Source organism: Oncorhynchus masou, chromosome 1 (genome assembly GCF_036934945.1).
Source record: "Oncorhynchus masou masou isolate Uvic2021 chromosome 1, UVic_Omas_1.1, whole genome shotgun sequence".
NCBI classification, from domain to species: domain Eukaryota; kingdom Metazoa; phylum Chordata; class Actinopteri; order Salmoniformes; family Salmonidae; genus Oncorhynchus; species Oncorhynchus masou.
This window is the reverse complement of record NC_088212.1, coordinates 19,735,440-19,757,040: the sequence shown is the minus strand read 5'-3', so window position 1 is coordinate 19,757,040 and position 21,601 is coordinate 19,735,440. Positions and strand designations below refer to the sequence as shown.

Here is a 21,601-nt window from a genome sequence, read left to right as displayed (position 1 = left end):
TGCCATTTTTTGCTGTCGTTGCACACACCAAACAATATTTGTCAGCAAAAGACACCAAACTGTAATTCTATGGTTTATTATTGAAATGTGTGGTTTTGTTTATCTACAGTGGGTTCTTACCAAGCTGGAGGACGCCAGGGAGAGTCTACACAAGTACTGACTGGTCACTCCAATAGGGCCACCAACCAGCACTGAGACATGGCTAAAGTACAAAGTTGACTGATAGTGTGTGTGTGTGTGTGTGCGCAAGGGTAGGGTGTGCCTCTGTCAGTATACTACCTACTCACCCCCAGGTTAGACTTGCTCTTTCATTCACGCAGACACTCATACACAGACACACACACGGACTGTCTGGACATCTTGCAGACATACAGGCTGCACTAGCTAACACTATCACTGCTCCGGTTGTAGACAGCCATGTGGCAGAAATCTCTTTGCACTTCCTGAAGCCAGTTTGGTCTGCCAGCGGTTGTAGAAGAGGCTGCGGTGGGAGTATTCGAAGGCAGTAAACTACTCGCTGATGTTCTCTGTGTCGTTGGCACAGGTGAAGTGGGAGTAAACAGTCTGTCTGTCTAAGTTCTGATCCTGGTACATCTTCAGGATGAACTCCCTGGCTGCTTTAGGGTCATTCTGTGTGCATTTCTCTATCAGAAGGCAAGTCATGTCAGGTTGCAGTCTGTGTGTCTGTAAAACAATGTGTTTGTATGTGTGTCAATGTCACTGCTATGATTGTACACAATTATGTGCCAGAAATGTCTCCCTTTCCTAAATATACATGTTTGTTTTTTATATATTCTTTGAAGAAGTAGGTGCCTGAGGGACTTTCCTAACGGAGCTCTGTCATCACATTACAATTTGTTTGACAGTTACTGAATGACGTGCTTGTAAAGATATTGTGGCCAAATCATTGTGGGACTCAGAGCACTGTTTTTAACTGCCTTGATATGTCTATGTTAAACAATTATTTTACTGTTGATATAGGAGGGGGAAAAGCATTTAAACTTTTTGTAAAATCAGCTTGTTAGCGGAGTCCAGTCCAAGATGCTAATGATTCTGTTCCAAGACTCACCCTATTCCATTCCACCTCTTCCTAAATCACTAACTGTTGTTTTTCTACACAATTCTGCATGCATTTTTTTATATGTTAATCTGCTCTACATTAATTTCAGTGGAGTGTGTGGGTGTGTATACTGAGTGTACAAAACATTAAGAACACCTGCTCTTTCCATGACATAGATTGACCAGGTGAATCCAGGTGAAATTTATGATCCCTTATTGATGTAACTTGTTAAATCCACTTCAATCAGTGTAGATGAAGGGGAGGAGACAGATTAAAGAAGGATTTTTAAGCCTTGAGACATGGATTGTGTATGTGTGCCATTCAGAGGGTGAAATGGCGTGACAAAAGATTTAAGTGCCTTTGAGCAGGGTATGGTAGTAGGTGCCAAGCGCACCCGTTTACGACAAGAACTGCAATGCTGTTGTGTGTTTTACACTCAACAGTTTCCTGTGTGTATCAAGAGTGGTACACCACCCAAATGACATCCAGCCAATTTGAGACAACTTTGGCAAGCATTGGTTTCAACATGAGCCAGCATCCCTGCAGAATGCTTTTAACACCTTGTAGAGTCTATGCACTAACGAATTGAGGCAATTGAGGGGAGGGTGCGTAATGGAGTGGCAGCAGTGTTGGATATACTGGAAACATGTTAGTCATTTAGCAGGCACTCTTATCCAGAGCGACTTACAGTTAGTGCATTCAAGATAGCTAGCTGGGACAACCACATCGCAGGCATAGAAAGTACATTTGTCCTCAATAATGTAGCTATCAGTAGAGTCAGAGCTGGGAGGGGGGGGGGGCGTCGTCAAGTGCAAGTGCTGGTAAATTTTTCTGTGCATGTTGGAAGGTCGAGAGCCATGTGTCCTCCGAAACACGACCCTGCCAAGCCACACTGCTCGCTTAACGCGGAAGCCAGCCGCACCAATGTGTCGGCGTAAACACCGCCAAGTGGCAACCATGTCAGCGTGCATGCACCCGGCCCGCCACAGGAGTTTCTAGAGCGCGATGGGACAAGGACATCCCAGCCAGCCAGACCCTTCCCTGGACAATTGTGTGCCGCCTCATGGTTCTCACGGTTGGCTGCGACACAGCCCGGGATCAAACCCAAATCTGTAGTGACGCCTCTAGCACTGCGATGCAGGGCCTTACAGAGCCCAAACCGGCTGCGTGCGTGCGCTATCGTGCATAATTTTATTTTGTCCCCCTACACCAAACGCAATCATGACACCGGTTAAAATATCAAAACAAACTCTGAACCAATTATATTAATTTGGGGACAGGTCGAAAAGCATTAAACATGTATGGCAATTTAGCTAGTTAGCTTGCACTTGCTAGCTAATTTGTCCTATTTAGCTAGCTTTGTGTTGCTAGCTAATTTGTCCTGGGATGTAAACATTGAGTTGTTATTTTACCTGAAATGCACAAGGTCCTCTACTCCGACAATTAATTCACACGTAAAACGGCCAACCGAATCGTTTCTAGTCATCTCTCCTCCTTCCAGGCTTTTTCATCTTTGAACTTATATGGTGATTGGCATCTACACTTTCATAGTATTACCATGACAACCGGAAAAACATTTCGTCTTTCAATCACCCACGTGGGTATAACCAATGAGGAGATGGCACGGTTGTCGAGCTGCCATGTCTATCGGCGCCATATCAAGCACAAGCAAGACACGCAGTCTTATTGGTGATTTAATGTTATTTTTTAAAATCAGAATTGCAAACATTGGCTAAGCAGGACTCAGACAGGCAGTCAAAGTAGTAGTAATTTTTCAGCAACTGGGTTTGCTGTGCAGGGTTTTCCAAACTCTGTGCACGTTTTGGTTTTTGACCTAACACTACACAGCTGATTCAAATAATCAACTAATCATCAAGCTTTCAATCAGCTGTGTAGTCCTGAGGACCGAGTTTGGAAGGTGCTGGCGCTAGTGGCAACGATATGGCAGCAACCACATCACCAAAACATAGACCGTTTTTGCCCCAATTCAATGTGTAGGGACTGCGTCCTGCTTGTGTGACTGCATTATCCATTACAACAGATGGAGAAGGTTGTAGCCTTCATAATGGCCTTGAATGTTTGTTCAAATCGCTGAAGGGTTTTAGTTTCAGCTGTTCAGGAATATCCAGCTCCATCATGGTTCAGAAGACGGTGTGTAAAGTGAGGGAGGTGGAGTGTGAGCAGCAGCTACGTAGAAAACATGTGTGCGTAAAATAACACATGCACAGAATGTGATCTGCAGCTTTTGAGAAATAGGTTTCCAGAGGGGTGGGGGCAGAAACTCTGGATTCGCAGCCAGGTCCTTTAAAATCTATGGGTGGGCTTGTGTCTCCTCATTGGCAATTTTCATGTTTTTATGCAGCAGGTATGCAATGCCATTAACGACAGAGAGATTTTAAAATATATATACAGCACCAGTCAAAAGTTTGGACAACTTTTTTTTACTATTTTCTACATTGTAGAATAATAGTGAAGACATCAAAACTATGAAATAATACATACGGAATCATGTAGTAAACACTAAATTGTTAAACAAATCAAAATATATTTTATATTTCATATTCTTCAAAGTAGCCAATCCTTGCCTTGATGACAGCTTTGCTTGTTGTAGAAACATCCCAAGGATGATCAATGGAAACAGGATGCACCGGAGCTCAATTTTGAGTCTCATAGCAAAGGGTCTGAATAGTTATGTAAATACGGTATCTGTTTTTTCTTTTTAATACATTTGCAAACATTTATAAAAACATGTTTTTTGTGGGGGTTTTTCATTATGGGGTATTGTGTGTAGATCAATTACTTTTTTTTTACAATTAAATCTATATCTGTCACACTTCAACTCAACAAAATGTGCAAAAATGTTCAAGGTGGTGTAGATCTATCGGCACTGTATATGTCTATCCCCCAGTTCTGCCTGACATTTTGTTTACTGACATGCACCAATAAAGATTTTACATCAAATAAAATTTTATTTGGCACAGTTTAAGGCAGGTATGAAATGTTTGTGCTAGCTCCCTCAACAATGCAGTACATTAATCAATAAAAGTCTACATTTAACTACTGTAACAATTTATTGAAACGTAACAAATGTATCTTGAATTTATTTTTGAAAGAAACAATGTAGAAAATAACAGATGCACATAATGAATAAGAAAATAGTCACAACAATTTATGAACAGAATTCTTTCATGACCAAAAATCTATTATTGTTAGAATAAATATACACTTAGGGGTGAATCCTCACTGCTGAAATTTTTATTTAAGTGGAAGGATTTGCTCCTAAATGAATTAAAGTCTCAGGTAAATGTCCCTATGTTATTCTTCTCGCAAGGCACTTTGGACAGATTACTTGGCTAAAACATGCACTCTTGCTTCACTGTTTAGATATATGGTGATGTATTGAAATAATATATAAATAGAGTATCTGTATGAAAACCAAAACAAATTGCATTTTTTCAGCCAAGTGTTGCTTTTCTCACATTTAAACAAGTAAAAGACTTGGCCAAATAATGAATTCACAATTCCACTTGCACTCTCATCACACTAGTGCTCCCTGAGGAGTGTTAGATAGGGTTAGGTAGGTTGCTTTTTAAATTTTATCCATTACAGTTATTAGTTACCTGTCCAAAATTGTAATCCGTTTTTTAAATTATGGACTACCCAAACTCAGTAACATAATCTGATTACTTTCAGATACTTTTTAATTATTGTCCCCTTAAAAGGCCTTAGAAGAAGACAAAAAGTATCCATCAAATGCATTTGGTGTGTCATAGTGTTCTCTTACTTGTGGTCAGGCTCGCTCAGGTGGAACAAACTTAATCTTGCACCTCTTAAATTTTTAGGTGATCCAAGAAGTAGTCTTTTAGTTTTTCAAAAGTATCTAATCTGATTACATTATTTTAGCTGTTAACTAACGTAACTGATTAGTTAGTTTTTGTAGTTACCTGTCCAATTGTAATCAGTTACTCCCCAAACCTGTAGATAGATCATAGTTTTACAGTTATTTTTTTTTTTGTAAATCAAAAGGTGCTATACTTAACTCCTTCCTCTATACTAACCACACAAGATAAATCAATTCAAGTCATCCATTTAAAAGAATGACAAAGACGATACAAGAAAAATATATTTTACGTTAAAAAAATACTTTGGCATCCTCGTCAGTCAGTAGACTTTTCTTTCTTTCAAAAATATATGTACAGGAGATTCTCTCTTTAGTGATCTGATGGTTTTTATTCAGATACTATTACCAAATGGTATAGATGCTCAACCTAACAAAAGCACTCTGGACAGAAATCATGTTGGAACCAAAATTATTTTCCAATCGTTTCATTCTGGACAGGAACAACACTTTTTTTTTTGTTCCATTCTAATGTTCCAAACAGCAAAATAAAGTTCTGAACCAGTTCGAATCCCAAAAAAGTACGGTTTATATCATTCCTTTCTGTTCCTTTTTTAAATCTGTGAAATCAACAGGTTTGTATGTACAAGTCTCATTAAATTATTTCAACAAACAGTGCAGATAGAGCAGACAAGCTAGTTGTTTACATGCGTGATTGACAGATAAGTGTAGCCTATGGACCAAGATGCAACTGCGGGTCTCTGGGAAGAGAGAGTGTTGAGGAGGAGGTTTGAAGCACTGGGCATCTTGTTATGACATGCATTATCTGAATTAGGTCCACAGAATTATACCTAGGAGGAGCGGCTTCTATGGAGGAACTTTGAATGTCTTTTGAGCTAGCTAACAAGCTTGAGTGTGCAGAATGAAACACTTTTTATAGTTAATAAATCCTATGTGAAACGTTACAACAATGCACATAGCATCCTTAACTAGCATATAAAAAGTTAATCCATTCTTCTCTAGCTAATTAAAAATTTCTCTCCCCATCTTCTGAATCATGTTTGTGGCATCAGTACAGAATCCTATGCTTCTGATGGGGGAGGGGCAGGTAGCCTAAGCACGCACCCACACTGGCAAAGATTCTCAGCTTGCAGGCAAACACTGGAAAACGTTTCTGAGTGACTGAGTGAGGGCTTTGCATAGGTGCATTGTTATGTTTTGTGAGACTAGAACAAAAATGCCTGGAACGTAAAATAACGTTATTAACTGATTCCCATGCTTTTCAAATAACGGTTCTGTTCCGGAACAGTATTGATCACTTTCATTCCCAGTTCTGTTTCTGTTCCTTAAAATGTTATTGTCCGGTTTTCGGGTTCTGTTCCCTGAACCGGTTCCAACCATGCTACAAATCTTGCAGTCAAAGCATTTTCTTCTACCGCATCAATCTAACTTTCCAACCTTATACATATACATATACTCTCAAGTCTCTTAGCCTGATCCTAGATCTGTATGTGCTTTAACCAACTCATGTCAATGACAATTAGAGGAGTTGTCTAGAGCACATGCTACAGATCTGGGACCAGGCTAGATGTCTCTTAACCTCACAGGAGCCTTGGCTCTCCTCTAAATAATGGCGAAGTCCTTGAGGTGATTTTTGATGATGGTCTCTCTGATAGCAGCAAAGACAAAGCGGATGTTCTCTGTATCAGTGGCACAGGTGAAGTGGGAGTAAACAGTCTGTCTGTCTAGGTTCTGCGCCTGGTACATCTTCAGGATGAACTCCCTGGCTGCTTTAGGGTCATTCTGCGGCCCTGGAAACAACAGCTTTAGTTATGGCATGTGCATGCGTAGAGGAGGTTTTTCGGTGAACTGCCCTCTTGTGATGAGTAGCCTTGCTTGAGACCTGAACCTGTGTTATCTCCCACAACGAATGCCTAGGCTTTAGCTCAGTGGGCTAACATGGCATTGAGTCATGTGGCCATCTGGGTTTGATACCTGGTTGGTCGTATGTGTTAACTAATGGGTTCTCTTACTATACTGATAAGAATAGCGGTCACACAAACACTACTAGAGCTTACCAGTGTATTCTGGGAAGTAGTTGACAAGGTGGGAGCGCGTGATCTTCTCCTCTAGGATGTCGGTCTTGTTAAGGAATAGGATGACAGAACATTGCTGGAACCAGGGGTATGTGATAATGGTCTTAAAGAGTGCTTTGCTTTCCTCCATACAGTTCTAGGGGACAGACAATGCATGTATAGTAAGGAGGAGGCGTGGTATATGGCCAATATACCCTCAGCCGTGGTGTATATCACAAACCCCCGAGGAGCCTTATTGCTATTTTAAACTGTTTACCAATGTAATTAGAGCAGTATAACTACATGTTTTGTCATTCCTGTGGTATTCGGTCTGATATACCATGGCTTTTCAGCCAATCAGAACTCAAGACTCAAACCACCCAGTTTATAATCTCACATAATGTGTGAGATACAATTGACTTTTACTTACCAATTTTACACAACAGCATGTTTGCTCATGGATGCGGCCCACAGGTGTGTCAGTAAAATATGTCCAGTGCCTGAACACTGTGCTCTGACTGACGGGGAGCTCACCTGGTCACATTCAGCCAGCACCTGGTCGTATTCACTGAGCGCGGCCAAGAAGATGATGGACGTGATGTTCTCAAAGCAGTGGATCCACTTCCTCCTCTCTGATCGCTGACCCCCCACATCCACCATCCTGTCACATCACGCCAATGTTAGGAGCGTTGCTTGTTGGTAATGTTTCCTCAAAACATGTTCTCAGTTGAGATTGGAGAAGGAGCATCATTAACAGAACCAAAGTTTCCCCTCACCTGAAGATTACTTCTTCCATGTCAAAGTGGTACTCGATGATTCCCGTAGTCGGCACTCGGACCCTCAGGATGTCCTGCTCAGTGGGAAGGTAGGAGGCCTTTGCGATCCGGTCCAGGTCACTCAGATAACTGAACAACACAGCATAAAGAGAATATGTTTATGGGAATTGTGTGATCACCCAAAGAAAAAAAAAGAACAACAATACTACAAACAATGAATTAAAAACTTCAGACTGGTACAGTATATGCCCCCAAAAGAGTGTCCTCTGAAAGACTCAGCTAGAGTCTTAACATTGTCCATTTAATAACAGCATGCTGGCAGCAAATGTACATTCCAGTGTGAAGATTGATTTAGTTCTCTACCAGGACATGCAGGGGGAAACAATTGCAGCAGCACAGATGTAATCTTTAATTAAGGTTCTTTGAATGGCTTTGCAGTCTTACGTTATAGTGTAATTACTTTTGTCAATAGAGATGTGGTCTTTGTTACCTGACCAGGAAAACTCCAGGCCCTAGTTATAGCCCATAACCAGGGCCTGTGTTTTTTTCCTGATCATTATGAGGTTAAGAGCAACTCCTGCCCTATGACTTATGTCTACTCACTATTTTGCGGCGTCAGATAGCTGGTACTCCCTGCGACGGGCATAACACTCCTGCACTCCACCGTCCCGCCACAGGCTCCTAATGGCGTCCACATGGCCTCTCTCCAGATCATTCACCATGTCCACCTCCACCTCACTCAACATGCTGGCATAGCCCTGGGAGGGAAGGAGCAAACAACAAGATGGTTGGGGTGTTCATTAGGGCACGCAAGGCAAAATGCTTTAAAACTCTTCACAAATTAAAACTAAAATTGAGTTTATTTTTGGAAAAGTCCTTGGCTCTGTGATCAGCCGGTGCGGAAGCAGACCTGAGGTGTGATGTGGCTGGGATTCTTGCCTTATTCTGGGCCTCCAAGAAGGGGATGTTGAGGGTCTCCATGGCGTGAATCATGGACTGCATGGCAGTAAAGATGTTATGGTACACCAGCTTAGTGAAGCCTCGCTTGTCCTCCTCTGAGTAGCCGGCGCCATGGATGATTCTCATCTGTTTAATGAAGGTGCTCTTCCCACTCTCTCCAGCACCTGGTCAAAGGGGAGAGGGGTGAGGCACTATATCAGACAAGGATAGCATCTGGACAAACAAACCAAAATCCATAATCACCTATTACAGCCCTATTCACATTTAGAGACACACCGATTCTCAATCTCCTTTCCCGGCTGCTCCTGCCAGCTCCTTAGATTTCTTGGCCTGGTCAGTGACCAAGAACAACATCTCTATGGATACAATAACTATTGTGATGTGAGCTCTAGATAATGATCCTGGAGAGATCCTTGACAAGGTTCCTCAACAGAACCTAGATGTACCTCTACCACCATAACAGAACCTGTCTGTTATGGGCACAATTTTTTTTTTTTTTTACTGAAATGGAGTGACTACCAGAATATATATATTTTTATTTAACTAGACAAGTCAGTTAAGAACAAATTCTTATTTACAATGACTGCCGACACCGGCAAAACCCGAACGACACTGGGCCAATTGTGCTCCGTCCTATGGGACTCCCAATCACTGCTGGTTGTGATACAGCCTGGATTCAAACCAGGGGGTCTGTAGTGACACCCCTAGCACTGAGATGCAGTGCCTTAGACCACTGCGCCACTCGGGAGCCAAATATAAGCAAATATAGGACCCAACATCTGATTTGGTCCAAACGTCTTCGTTCCATTGAGTAAGACATGAGGAATCCAATAAATTAGTTAAAAGCCACCCACGGACCCCCCACATCCCACCCAACAACCAGTATCAGTTCTCTATGTCTGACAAGTAGTATGGAGTTGCGGTTTGGAGTTTTGCTTCTTCATCCTTTGGAATGTATTATCTGTGAATTTGGTCATGTTTTTTTCCCCTGTTTAGAAAAATTTGCAATTGAAGTGGTTAGCATTATTTAGCATAAATTAGTGTGGAAATACTAGGTTTTGTCCACTAGATGCCACTGTTCCTGCTACTGCCACACCCTTTCATACATTTTTCTGGTCGCTTGCATTTATTAAATTGATCACAACATTTTCTTTGCAGCTTTGGGTACAAAACCAATAGCTTTTGCTCATGATGAAAATAAATTGTGTTGTCAAGCCAGTCCTCCATGAAAGCAATTACATTTGTCCTTCTCTTAGAAACCTAATATGTCAACCCAACTCTTTGAATAGTCCAACAACTGGCAGCTCTATGGTGCAATTCTCATTTTCCTACAAGCCCAAAAATTGGGAGAAATAAGGCTATGCCTAAAATGGTGTGACAACCATAATAAAGTATTTGATGATCATGTTTTTCAATAACATGATTAGAGACATTTACCATTAAAACCCAACCCAATACTATTACAAAACACTGTACAGTGTTTGTTTGGGATTTTTTATATTTTTCATTTGTCATTTAGCAGACGTTCTTATCCAGAGCGATTTACAGCTAAGTGGGACAACCACATATCACAGTAAGTACATTTTTACTCAAAATAGTAGCAATCAGCAAACGTGGAAAGAAAGTGTGAGTTAGATCACAAAAAGGTTTTTATGGAGGGTGGGGTATTATTTAAGATACTGTATGAAGGGTTTCAGAATTTTTAAACATTTTCGTGGTATCCAATTGTTTAGTAGCTACTATCTTGTCTCATCGCTACAACTCCCGTACGGGTTCGGGAGAGACGAAGGTTGAAAGTCATGCGTTCTCCGATACACAACCCAACCAAGCCGCGCTGCTTCTTAACACAGCACGCATCCAACCCGGAAGCCAGCCGCACCAAATGTGTCGGAGGAAACACCGTGCACCTGGCAACCTTAGTTAGCGCGCCCGCCACAGGAGTCGCTGGTGCGCGATGAGACAAGGATATCCCTACCGGTAAAGCCCTCCCTAACCCGGACAACGCTAGGCCAATTGTGCGCTGCCCCACGGACTTCCCGTCACGGCCGGTCACGACAGGGCCTGGGTGCAAACCCAGAGTCGCTGGCAGCACAGCTGGCGCTGCGGTACAGCACCCTTAACCACTGCGCCACCCGGGAGGCTCCGGGTTTCAGATATTTTAGGAAGATGGGCAGGGACTCTGCTGTCCTAGCTTCAGGGGGAAGCTGGTAACACCATTGGGGTGCCAGGACAGAGAAGAACTTGGACTGGGCTGAGCGGGAGCTTTTTCCTGGACACATATTAAGCCTAAGTGGACAAACTGAATTGCTTTCATGGAGTACTGGCTTGAATTGTGTGACCACACTATTTATTTTATCATGAGCAAAATCTATTGGTTTTCTACCCAAAGCTGCAAATGAAATATTGTGATTCCTTTAATAAACACAAGAGACCATCAGCAGCATCTAGTGGGGTGGGTGGGGGGTACATAGGTGGCTTTTGATCATTTTATTAGATTCCTCGTCTTACTCATTGTTAGGAAGAATTATGGTCTAAATCAGATGTTGGGTACTATATTTATTGAAGATTATATGAATCCTATTAATTAAAATGGCCAATTTGGGTGCAATTAATTTGCCAAATTTCTCAGAGATCAAATTACATTTCAACAAAATAATGTTTCAGGAATGATAATCTAATTTGTTTATAACTAGAGAAACGATTTCAACACAATTTGAGATGGTGTGTGTCAATCCTGTTTCTTGTGCTTTTTGAGGTGGAACGACCCACCTGCGGGGGCGCAGCGGTCTAAGGCACTGCATCTCAGTGCTAGAGCTGTCAGTCCCGGGCTGTATCACAACCGGCCATGATCGGGAGTCCCATACTGCCCTACCAAGCAAAAAGGCAGTAACTGCTAATTTGGTTGAAAATTAGTTAATGGCATTTTTTTATACATTAAATACATGCTAATTATGTGGACAAGTATCCTGCCTCTTATTGTGTTTTGGAGAAAATGGGGGTCATGTTAGCAGTAACTGCATAAAGTTACTGTGAAACCAAGGTAAATAAAAGCCATTTTTCTCAGTTCCAGGCTATGAGCAGTTACTGCCTTTTTGCTTGGTAGGGCAGCATAGGGCGGCGCACTATTGGCCCAGAGTCGTTAGGGGAGGGTTTGGCCGGGGTAGGCCGTCATTGTAAATAAGAATTTATTAACTGACTTGCCTAGTTAAATAAAGGTTAAATAAATCAAAAAATCAAATGACCCACCAGATTGTTAGTTCAGAGGATATCACCGGGGTAGGCGAGGTGAAAAATAGATGAAGAGTGAGGCTGTTCCTAAGAAGTGTGCTGTTTAAAGAGGGGGACAGCTCAGTCTGGTCTCATATACTACACGTAATATAGTAACATACCAAACTAAATGGACTGTCTCGGATTTACGTACATGATACGAAATGCTCCGAGACCAGGTTGGTCAGCAATCTTTTTTGCGTTGTTTCTGAGAGGAAGACAGACAGGCTCATTCCTGGCCACCATTTATTCACAATTCCTGGAGCCATTCAGGATTTAAACATGTCAGCATGGATAATTGTTGCCAACAAACACCAGACCCCAACAGGTACAGAACACAGTTTCTCTGTTGCTGGGTCTCCTCTGTCTTTAGTCTGCTATGAAGACTTAAACCCCAATGCACCTCACTGAAACACACACCCTCCTTCCAGCCATTCATTTTCAGCTACCCTTGGAAGACAATGGAAGTGGACTTCAAAAAAATGCTTCTTCAAGTTAATTGGACAGTGTGTCTGTATGTGTTGAGTTCTAGGGGTTTTCCAAGAGACTAAAACCAAATAAATGAGTTGTTGCTAAGGAAACTGTATTTGCAGACATATGTACATAGGCTATAAAACATATTGAATGAATTTTACTTTCAAAAACTAGCCAGTCAATATTCTAATGAAAACAACATGAAAGTGTGTACTCAAATAGCCACCACCCCACACAGATCCACCCAGAAGACATAATGGGCAAGGACTTGTGCCTGACAATGACCAATCAGAGGCCATAGGCACTTGTGAATATTAAGTTGACCAATCAAAGAGAGAGTTACCATGTATAACTGACCAAAGCAGTCAGAGAGGGACCTGGAGTTTGCACTTACCCTCATGACCTAATAAGCCATAGAGATATAAATAAATAGAACATTTATATTGTGTTTTAAACGCTTTACTGAAGATGGGTTGATCCATCCATTTGCAATTGAGATTAGAATGTGCATGTAGTTTTCCAAATAAATACAATGAGTTCTATACATGTTTTGTAATATACAAACTTAAATCCATTCATTAGGACCTTCACACCTGAAAGATAATATGAATTACCTATTTATATATACACACACACACACACACACACACACACACACACACACACACACACACTGACCAAAAAGTATAAACACAACATGCAACCATTTCAAATATTTTACTGAGTTGCAGTTCATATAAGGAAATCAGTCAATTTAAATTAATTAATTAGGCCCTAATCTGTAGATTTCACGACTGGGAATACAGATATGCATATGATGATCACAAATGCCTTAAAAATGGGCTTCACAAGAGGAATAACTGTGTAAGAATGCTGTTCATTGACTATAGCTCAGCATTCAACACCATAGTACCCTCCAAGCTCATCATCAAGCTCGAGGCCCTGGGTCGGAACACTGCCCTGTGCAACTGGGTCCTGGACTTCCTGACGGGCCGCCCCCAGGTGGTGTAGGTAGGAAAGCACATCCACTTCGCTGATCCTCAACACTGGGGCCCCACAAGGATGCATGCTCAGCCCCCTCCTGTACTCCCTGTTCACCCATGACTGCGTAGTCACTCACAGCTCCAACTCCATTATCAAAGCCTGATCTTGGGCACAGGCATTAAAACATGTTGGTATTACAGACTTGGACAGGGAGAGGTTGAAAATGTCAGTAATCCGTCTGGCGATGCGGCCTTGTGAATGGACCTGTTTAAAGGCCTTACTCACATCGGCTGCGGAGAGCGTGATCACACAGTCTTCAGGAACAGCTGATGCTCTCATGCAGGTTTCATGGGCCTTTTGCCTCAAAACGAGCAGTTTAGTAGTTTAGCTCGTCTGGTAGGCTCGTGTCAATGGTCATCTCTCGGTTGTGCTTCCCTTTGTAGTCTGTAATGGTTCGCAAGACCTGCCACATCCAACGAGCGCCAGAGCCGGTGTAGTATGATTCAATCTTAGTCCTGTATTGAGACTTTGCTGTGGGGACCACGTCATCGATGCACTTATTCATGAAGCCAATGACTGATGTGGTGTACTCCTCAATGCCATCGGAAGAATCCCAGAACATACTCCAGTCTGATAGAAAAACAGTCCTTAGTATCTGCTTCATCTGAGCACTATTTTATTGATCTCGTTACTTGTGTTTCCTGCTTTAATTTATGCTTGTAAGCAGGAATCAGGAGCATAGAATTATGGTCAGATTTGCCAAATGGAGGATGAGGGAGAGCTTTGTATGCATCTCTGTGTGTGGAGTAAAGGTGGTCCAGAGTATTTTTTTCCTCTGGTTGCACATTTAACATGCTGATATAAATTTGGTAAAACGGATTTAAGTTTCACTGAACACTCCCTGGCTACTTGGATAGCCGCCTCTGGGTGAGCATTTTCTTGTTTGCTTATGGCGGAATACAGCTATACTATCAATGCTGTCTTAGTGCCAGCCTCTGACTGTGGTGGTATGTAAACAGCTACGAAAAAGAAATACAGATGAAAACTCTATAGGTAGATAATGTGGTCTACAGCTTATCATGAGATACTCTACCTCAGGCGAGCAATAGCTCGAGACTTCCTTAGATGTCATGCTCCAGCTGTTTTTCACAAAAATACATAGCCCGCCCATCCTTTGTCTTACCAGACGCTGCTGTTCTATCCTGCCGGTACAGTGTATAACCAGCCAGCTGTTCAGCCACGATTTGGTGAAGAATAAGATATTACAGTTTTGAATGTCCTGTTGGTAGTTTATTCTTGCTCGTAGGTCATCTATTTTATTCTCTAAAGATTGCACGTTTGCTCGCAAAATGGAAGGAAGTGGGGGTTTATTAGATCACCTACAAATTCTCAGCCCGCACTTTGGCCCCTTTTTATCCATCTCCTCTTCACGCAAATCATGGGGATCTGGGCCTGTTCCCGAGAAAGCAGTATATTGTTCGCGTCGGGCTCGTCAGACTCGTTAAAGGGAAAAAAAGATTCTGGCCGTCCGTGGTGAGTAATCGCAGTCCTGATGTCCAGAAGTTATTTTCGGTCAGAAGAAAGGGTAGCGGCAACATTATGTACAAAATAAGTAAACATAATATGTAAAAAAAACACACACAAATAAACAAACAAAAAGACACAATTGGTTGGGGACACATAAAACATCTGCCTTCTTCTCCGGCGCCATTATGTGACGTAGAAATGTTGCCTGTAATCCATGGCTTCTGGTTGGGGTATGTGAAATTGTTAGATATTACTGCACTGTAGGAGCTAGAAACACAAGCATTTCACTACACCCGCAATAACATCTGCTAAACATGTGTATGTGACCAATACAATTTGATTTGATTTACCATACCATTACCCATGTGGTTACCACCACCAGTCAGTTTCTCTGTCTGTCTGTCTGTCTCTCTGACTGTCTGCCCAGCTGGCCTCTCTCCCACTCAGAGGAGTATTTTGCTGTAGGCATTAGACATTACCATAACCACCCAGCCTGCCACATTGACCACAGGAACAGACACACACACCTACACTTCCTCTTTGGAGGTGTGAGGACAGTAGCCTACACAAAGCCCTGCCACAGAGTCTGTATAGTCTCTCACTGAAGCATGAGGAGGCTGTAGCTGATGTTGGCGTAAAACAGTGGTCACTTACCTTGGGGAATTTCCATCGAGCACCAACAAGTTCATAGGAGAATATTACATTTGGTGTCAAATGACAGCTACAACTATATTTTTGGGACGTGAAGGCAGACACATTTTCCAACAATTTCCCCAAAAAGTAAAGGTTTTGATTTCTAGATGAAACAGATAGAAAAGGGCTCTTAGAAAACATCATACCAGAAATACACGTAAAGACCCCTGCCAACTAATATCAACACATATATTTTGTTTTGGAGAAAATCTTTACCTTCTGTAAGTTTAAGAAATATTAACCTGTGTCTTGTATTTCCATTATCAGAAACCCACACATCTTTAAGATATACTATATATACAAAAGTATGTGGACACCTAGGGTTGCAAAGGGTCGGAAACGTTACGGTAAATTTCCGGACATTTTCCAAGGTTTTAGGAATTGTGCTTAAATTCCTCAAAAAAAGTTAGCTTATAACAGTGAACCTTTTTTGTGGGATACACATAAGGCGATGCTAGGTCTTGGGGATAGTTTAACCAAAATATGTCACAATTCAATGGAATTGCAACCCAGTGTGTTCTTCCATCACATGTACAGCTGATTTTCAAGATCTTGCACACTAATGAGTTGCTATTGAGTCCACACTACTACACTGTCTGAGCCAAGGACTACATGCTTTCTGATATGTTTTGATGACAATACTGGGTGGGGTGAATATATTTTATATGACATACATCATTTTCTTGTTAACTAGTAAATAGTAGCCTACAGCAAAGTGTGTTTAAATCATTTCTAACTTGTTAACAATTTCTGCTAGTTAGTTTTTGCTACCATTTGGGTTTTAGCTTGCTTGAGTCTGCTAACTTAGGAGTGTTAATTCACCTGTTTCCATTCATTGCATTTTAAAAATGTATCTTACAAAGGAGTTAATCTAGCTGCTTAACTATTTATCTGTATATGCAATTGTATGTTGTTTTTTTACACATTTTTTTCTAACCTTTACAGGATAATGCCACGGGCACTATCTGATGTGTGGAGACATTTCACTGCAGCAAATCTAGAAGGAAAAGTTGTGTACATTTGCAAGTACTGTGCCAAATCATATGTGAAGAATGCAACAAAGATGCAAAATCATCTGGCCAAGTGCATAAAGTTCCCTCAGCACAACAAGCAACGTCTGACAAAAGTCCCTCTAGTTCTATTCAAGGTGAAAATGATGAATCAGACACCTTATTGATAGCAAGAGCTCATTGTCCTCCTGGAATCCAAAGTTTGTTTGACTCAATGGAGGAACGTAGTCAGAGAAATGCTGATGAATGTCTTGCTCGAGCTGTGTATGCAACTGGTTCACCTCTGATGCTCACAGGCAATGTGTATTGGATGAGATTTCTTAATGTTCTTCACCCAGCATACACCCCTCCAACCAGACGTGCTTTATCTACTCATTTGCTGGATGCAGAGTTCAGGTGAAGGTCAAGCAAATCATAGAGAAAGCAGACTGTATTGCAAACATCTCTGATGGGTGGTCGAATGTTAGTGGGCAAGGAATAATTAACTACATCATCTCCACCCCTCAAACAGTATTCTACAAGAGCAGACACAAGGGACAACAGACACACCGGTCTCTACATTGCAGATGAGCTGAAAGCAGTCATCAATGACCTTGGACCACAGAAGGTATTTGCACTGGTGACAGACAATGCTGCGAACATGAAGGCTGCTTGGTCTAAAGTGGAGGAGTCCTACCTTCACATCATTGGCTGTGCTGTACATGCATTGAATCTGCTCCTCAAGGACACACTCCACAAGAGAGCCAAGGAAATAGTTAAGTATGTGAAGGGTCATCAAGTTATAGCAGCAATCTACCTCACCAAGCAAAGTGAGAAGAATAAGAGCACCACATTGAAGCTTCCCAGCAACACCTGTTGGGGTGGTGTTGTCATCATGTTTGATAGTCTCCTAGAGGGGAAGGAGTCTCCAAGAAATGGCCTTATCACAGTCTGCCGATATGGACAGCCCCATCAAGAGGATCCTCCTGGATGATATATTTTGGGAGAAAGTGGTAAGCAGCCTGAAACCTATAGCAGTAGCCGTTGCACTGATTGAGGGAGACAATACCATCCTGTCTGATGTTCAGACTCTGCTTGCAAATGTAAGACAAATCCGTACTGCCCTGACCACTTCACTGCTGCTCCAAGCAGAAGAAACTGCAGTTCTGAAATACATCAAAAAGCGTGAAGACTTCTGCTTGAAGCCCTTACACGCCGCAGCATACATGTTGGACCCAGAGTATGCTGGCAAGAGCACCCTGTCTGGTGCAGAGATCAACAAGGCATGTGGTGTCATCACTACCGTGTCTCGCCACCTTGGCCTGGATGAAGGCAAGGTTCTTGACAGTCTGGCGAAGTACACTTCCAAGCAAGGGCTTTGGGATGGAGATGCAATATGGCAGTCGTGCCATCGTATCTCATCAGCCTTCTGGTGGAAGGGACTTTATGGATCTGAGGCTCTTTCCTCTGTTGCCTCCATCATCCTCAAAATCCCACCAACATCAGACCGGTGTGTCTGTTGTCGCCACAGAGCACAACTGGTTCTTGTTTGGGAACACACACAACAGGCTGACCGATACAAGGGTTGAAAAATGGTGACAGACTGGACAGGACTAAATCTGAACCAATCAAGTTTAGATAGTACAGTGAGTAGGACACAGTAAAGTACAAGTACACCACAGTATTGTACCGTAAGGAGAGCACAGAAGAGTACAGTCCAATATGATACAGTAGTACAGTGAATAGAATGTAGTGTATTGTGCTGAACTATACTCTACTTCACTGTACAAGGTGACATGTCATAGCTGACACCCCATTCTTTCTGCAGACATCTTTTACCCTTAATTCGGAGCAGGTATTGGAAAAGGTGGTCGTATAAAAACATGAGGGAGATTTTACCGTGATTTCGTTACGAAAGTTTGCATCTGCGCAGTTCTTCCAATAAATTAGTTTTTGTACATTTTTCAGTGGAAATTGTAAAACATTGTCCTTGTGCATAGAGTTGAATGGTTTGTTACACTTTGAAATCAATGTTTTTTGTTTGGCATACATTTCAAAGTGAAAGAACTGAGTCAAAGCTTAATTCTGTTACTGTAGAAAAGCCCCTTGACTGTGCAATATGAAAGTGTTACAATACACATGGTGATCATATGTAGATCTGGACCAGAAACCCTTTTCATCATGTGCTGAATGTCTCCCACGAGTTTTACTGTGGCCAGTCACGGGTCTAATGATACCTTTAGGGACATGTACAGTTCAAATCGGAAATTTACATACACTTAGGTTGGAGTCATTAAAACTCGTTTTTCAACCACTCCACAAATGTTTTGTTAACAAACTATGGTTTTGGCAAGTCGGTTAGGACATCTACTTTGTTCATGACACAAGTCATTTTTCCAACAATTGTTTACAGACAGATTATTTCACTTATAATTCACTGTATCACAATTCCAGTGGGTCAGAAGTTTACATACACGAAGTTGACTGTGCCTTTAAACAGCTTGGAAAATTCCAGAAAATGATGTCATGGCTTTAGAAGCTTCTGATAGGCTAATTGACATCATCAGTCAATTAGATTTGTACCTGTGGATGTATTTCAAGGCCTACCTTCAAACTCAGTGTCTCTTGACATCATGGGAAAATTAAAAGAAATCTACCAAGACCTCAGAAAAGAAATTGTAGACCTCTACAAGTCTGGTTCATCCTTGGGAGCAATTTACAAATGCCTTAAGGTACCACGTTTATCCGTACAAACAATATTACGCAAGTATAAACACCATGAGACCACACAGCCGTCATACCGCTCAGGAAGGAGATGCATTCTGTCTCCTAGAGATGAATGTACTTTGGTGCGGAAAGTGCAACTCAATCCCAGAACAACAGCAAAGGACCTTGTGAAGATGCTGGAGGAAACGGGTACAAAAGTATCTATATCCACAGAGTCCTATATAGACAACCTGAAAGGCCGCTCAGCAAGGAAGAAGCCACTGCTCCAGAACCGCTATAAAAAAAGCCAGACTACGGTTTGCAACTGTACATGGGGATAAAGATCATACTTTTTGGAGAAATGTCCTCTGGTCTGATGAAACAAAATAGGACTGTTTGGCCATAATGACCATTGTTATGTTTGGAGAAAAAGGGGGAGGCTTGCAAGCTGAAGAACACGATCCCAACCGTGAAGTACGGGGGTGGCAGCATCACGTTGTAGCGGTGCTTTGCTGCAGGAGGGACTGGTGCACTTCACAAAATAGATGGCTCATGAGGAAAGAAAATTATGTGGAAATATTGAAGCTACATCTCAAGACATCTGTCAGGAAGTTAAAGCTTGGTCGCAAATGGGTCTTCCAAATGAACAATGACCCCAAGCAGGCTTCCAAAGTTGTGGCCAAATGGCTTAAGGACAACAAAGTCAAGGTATTTGAGTGACCACCACAAAGCCCTGACCTCAATCCTATAGACAATGTGTGGGCAGAAGCTGAAATAAATAATTCTCTATTATTCTGACATTTCACATTCTTAAAATAAAGTGGTGATCCTAACTCACTTATGACAGGGAATTTTTACTAGGACTAAATGTCAGGAATTGTTAACTGACTAAATATATTTGGCTAAGGTGTATGCAAATTTCCGACTTCAACTGTAGTGGCTCACACACTTCGCTGCCTCTCACGCACACACAGGACAGGAGAGCACAGAACAAGGTATTCACTTAAAGCATAACTATGCTCGTTGACTATATGGCAAACAAAGATATTCACGTTATAAACATGATCAATTCGGATGTATTCTTAACGATAATATATGGCATTATAACGTGTTTTGTGTTTACCTGGTGAAGACGTAGGAATCCCGTTATGGGGGTAGAAACATAAAATATCCAGTGTTTGACATTTTAATACGAGTTATCATGGGCATGTGCATTGCAAGCTTTCTTTTTTCATGCTAGCCTTTTGTGTTTGAGTTTAGAGCACACTTTCGAGGAGAGTTGATCAGGCAAAACTGATATGAGATTCGCGGCTGTATTTGCATGGCTTTGCATGAGAGCATAACTCTGGTACACCAGTTACCTGCGACTACAAACACTTCGTTGTCGCCAAGGCCCAACGCAAGCCACCAGAATCTCGTAATTAAAAGCTTCCCAGATAGTTAGTATTAGTTAGTTTTTGTCGACATTGAAAGTGAGGCCATTAATTTCTTTCAATTCAACATTGAAAAAAAGGCGCAAATTTGTTGCACCTGAGCTAATCTGAGCATAATCAGAGACCGCTATGACGACACACCAAATGAAAGTAAAATAATATTAAAACTAATGCGCTCCCATGTCTGCACAGTATTGACATTTTACTAAATATATTACTATTATTCTAACTTTAAATTGGTACGTCTACGTCTCTGATAGCCTGCTGCTCCCTTCTTCACCTGATTTTACACGTGTGGTCCAGGCTTTACCTAAGTAGCCTAGGACCCTAGGCTATGCACTAAGCAGTGTGCACTTCTTGACAGATGTGACAGCTCTCACCTAATAGCAGCAGTTTGAGTTCACTGCCCGAGTCTTTCTTGTCCTGTCTCAGCTGCCTGTCAATCTCCTGATTGATTCTGTGATTATCCTTCTCCTCGGCCGACATACAACATCCAGCCATCATTAACCAAACTTTGCAGGCGTAAAATTAACGAGCAATGATTATCATTGAAGCAGTCACTATTACATGGGGATCTAGTACATCTGAACTCCACGGTCGTAGGAGGACGCATCTCCACGGGGGCGTGGCGGGGACGGGCTTGCCTTACACACAGTAGATGCCCGGCAGAATGGTTACATACAGGTAACACACTTTGTATCCCTCATTTACTCAAGTATCAGCCTGGTCTCATAGACTAGGTAATTCCAGGACACTCAAATTAGTATTTTTGGTATTTTTGGTATGGTTACATAAGACAGAAGGCTACTTATGGCAAAA

General features: G+C 41.8%; 2 protein-coding genes across 6 annotated transcripts in view; one reads left to right on the top strand and one right to left on the bottom strand.

Annotated features, from left to right (window-relative positions):
- LOC135528136 (intermembrane lipid transfer protein VPS13A-like) overlaps positions 1–4,117 on the top strand; it is a 67,668-nt gene extending 63,551 nt beyond the window's left edge. For all 5 annotated transcript variants that reach the window (XM_064957354.1, XM_064957115.1, XM_064957275.1 and 2 more), the window contains one exon: positions 110–4,117. In XM_064957354.1, coding sequence (XP_064813426.1) covers positions 110–160 — 51 coding nt within the window. In that variant the 3' untranslated portion in view covers positions 161–4,117. The remainder of the gene's footprint in view (positions 1–109) is intronic.
- Positions 4,113–21,358, bottom strand: LOC135528388 (guanine nucleotide-binding protein subunit alpha-14-like). Its single transcript, XM_064957476.1, has 7 exons — positions 21,163–21,358; positions 8,689–8,873; positions 8,353–8,507; positions 7,750–7,878; positions 7,508–7,634; positions 6,977–7,130; positions 4,113–6,709 (listed from the first exon to the last, which is right to left on the bottom strand). Exons 1-7 carry the CDS (start codon positions 21,284–21,286, stop codon positions 6,522–6,524), a joined length of 1,062 nt encoding a protein of 353 aa, XP_064813548.1. The 5' UTR covers positions 21,287–21,358; the 3' UTR covers positions 4,113–6,521.
- Between the last annotated feature and the right edge of the window lie 243 nt (positions 21,359–21,601).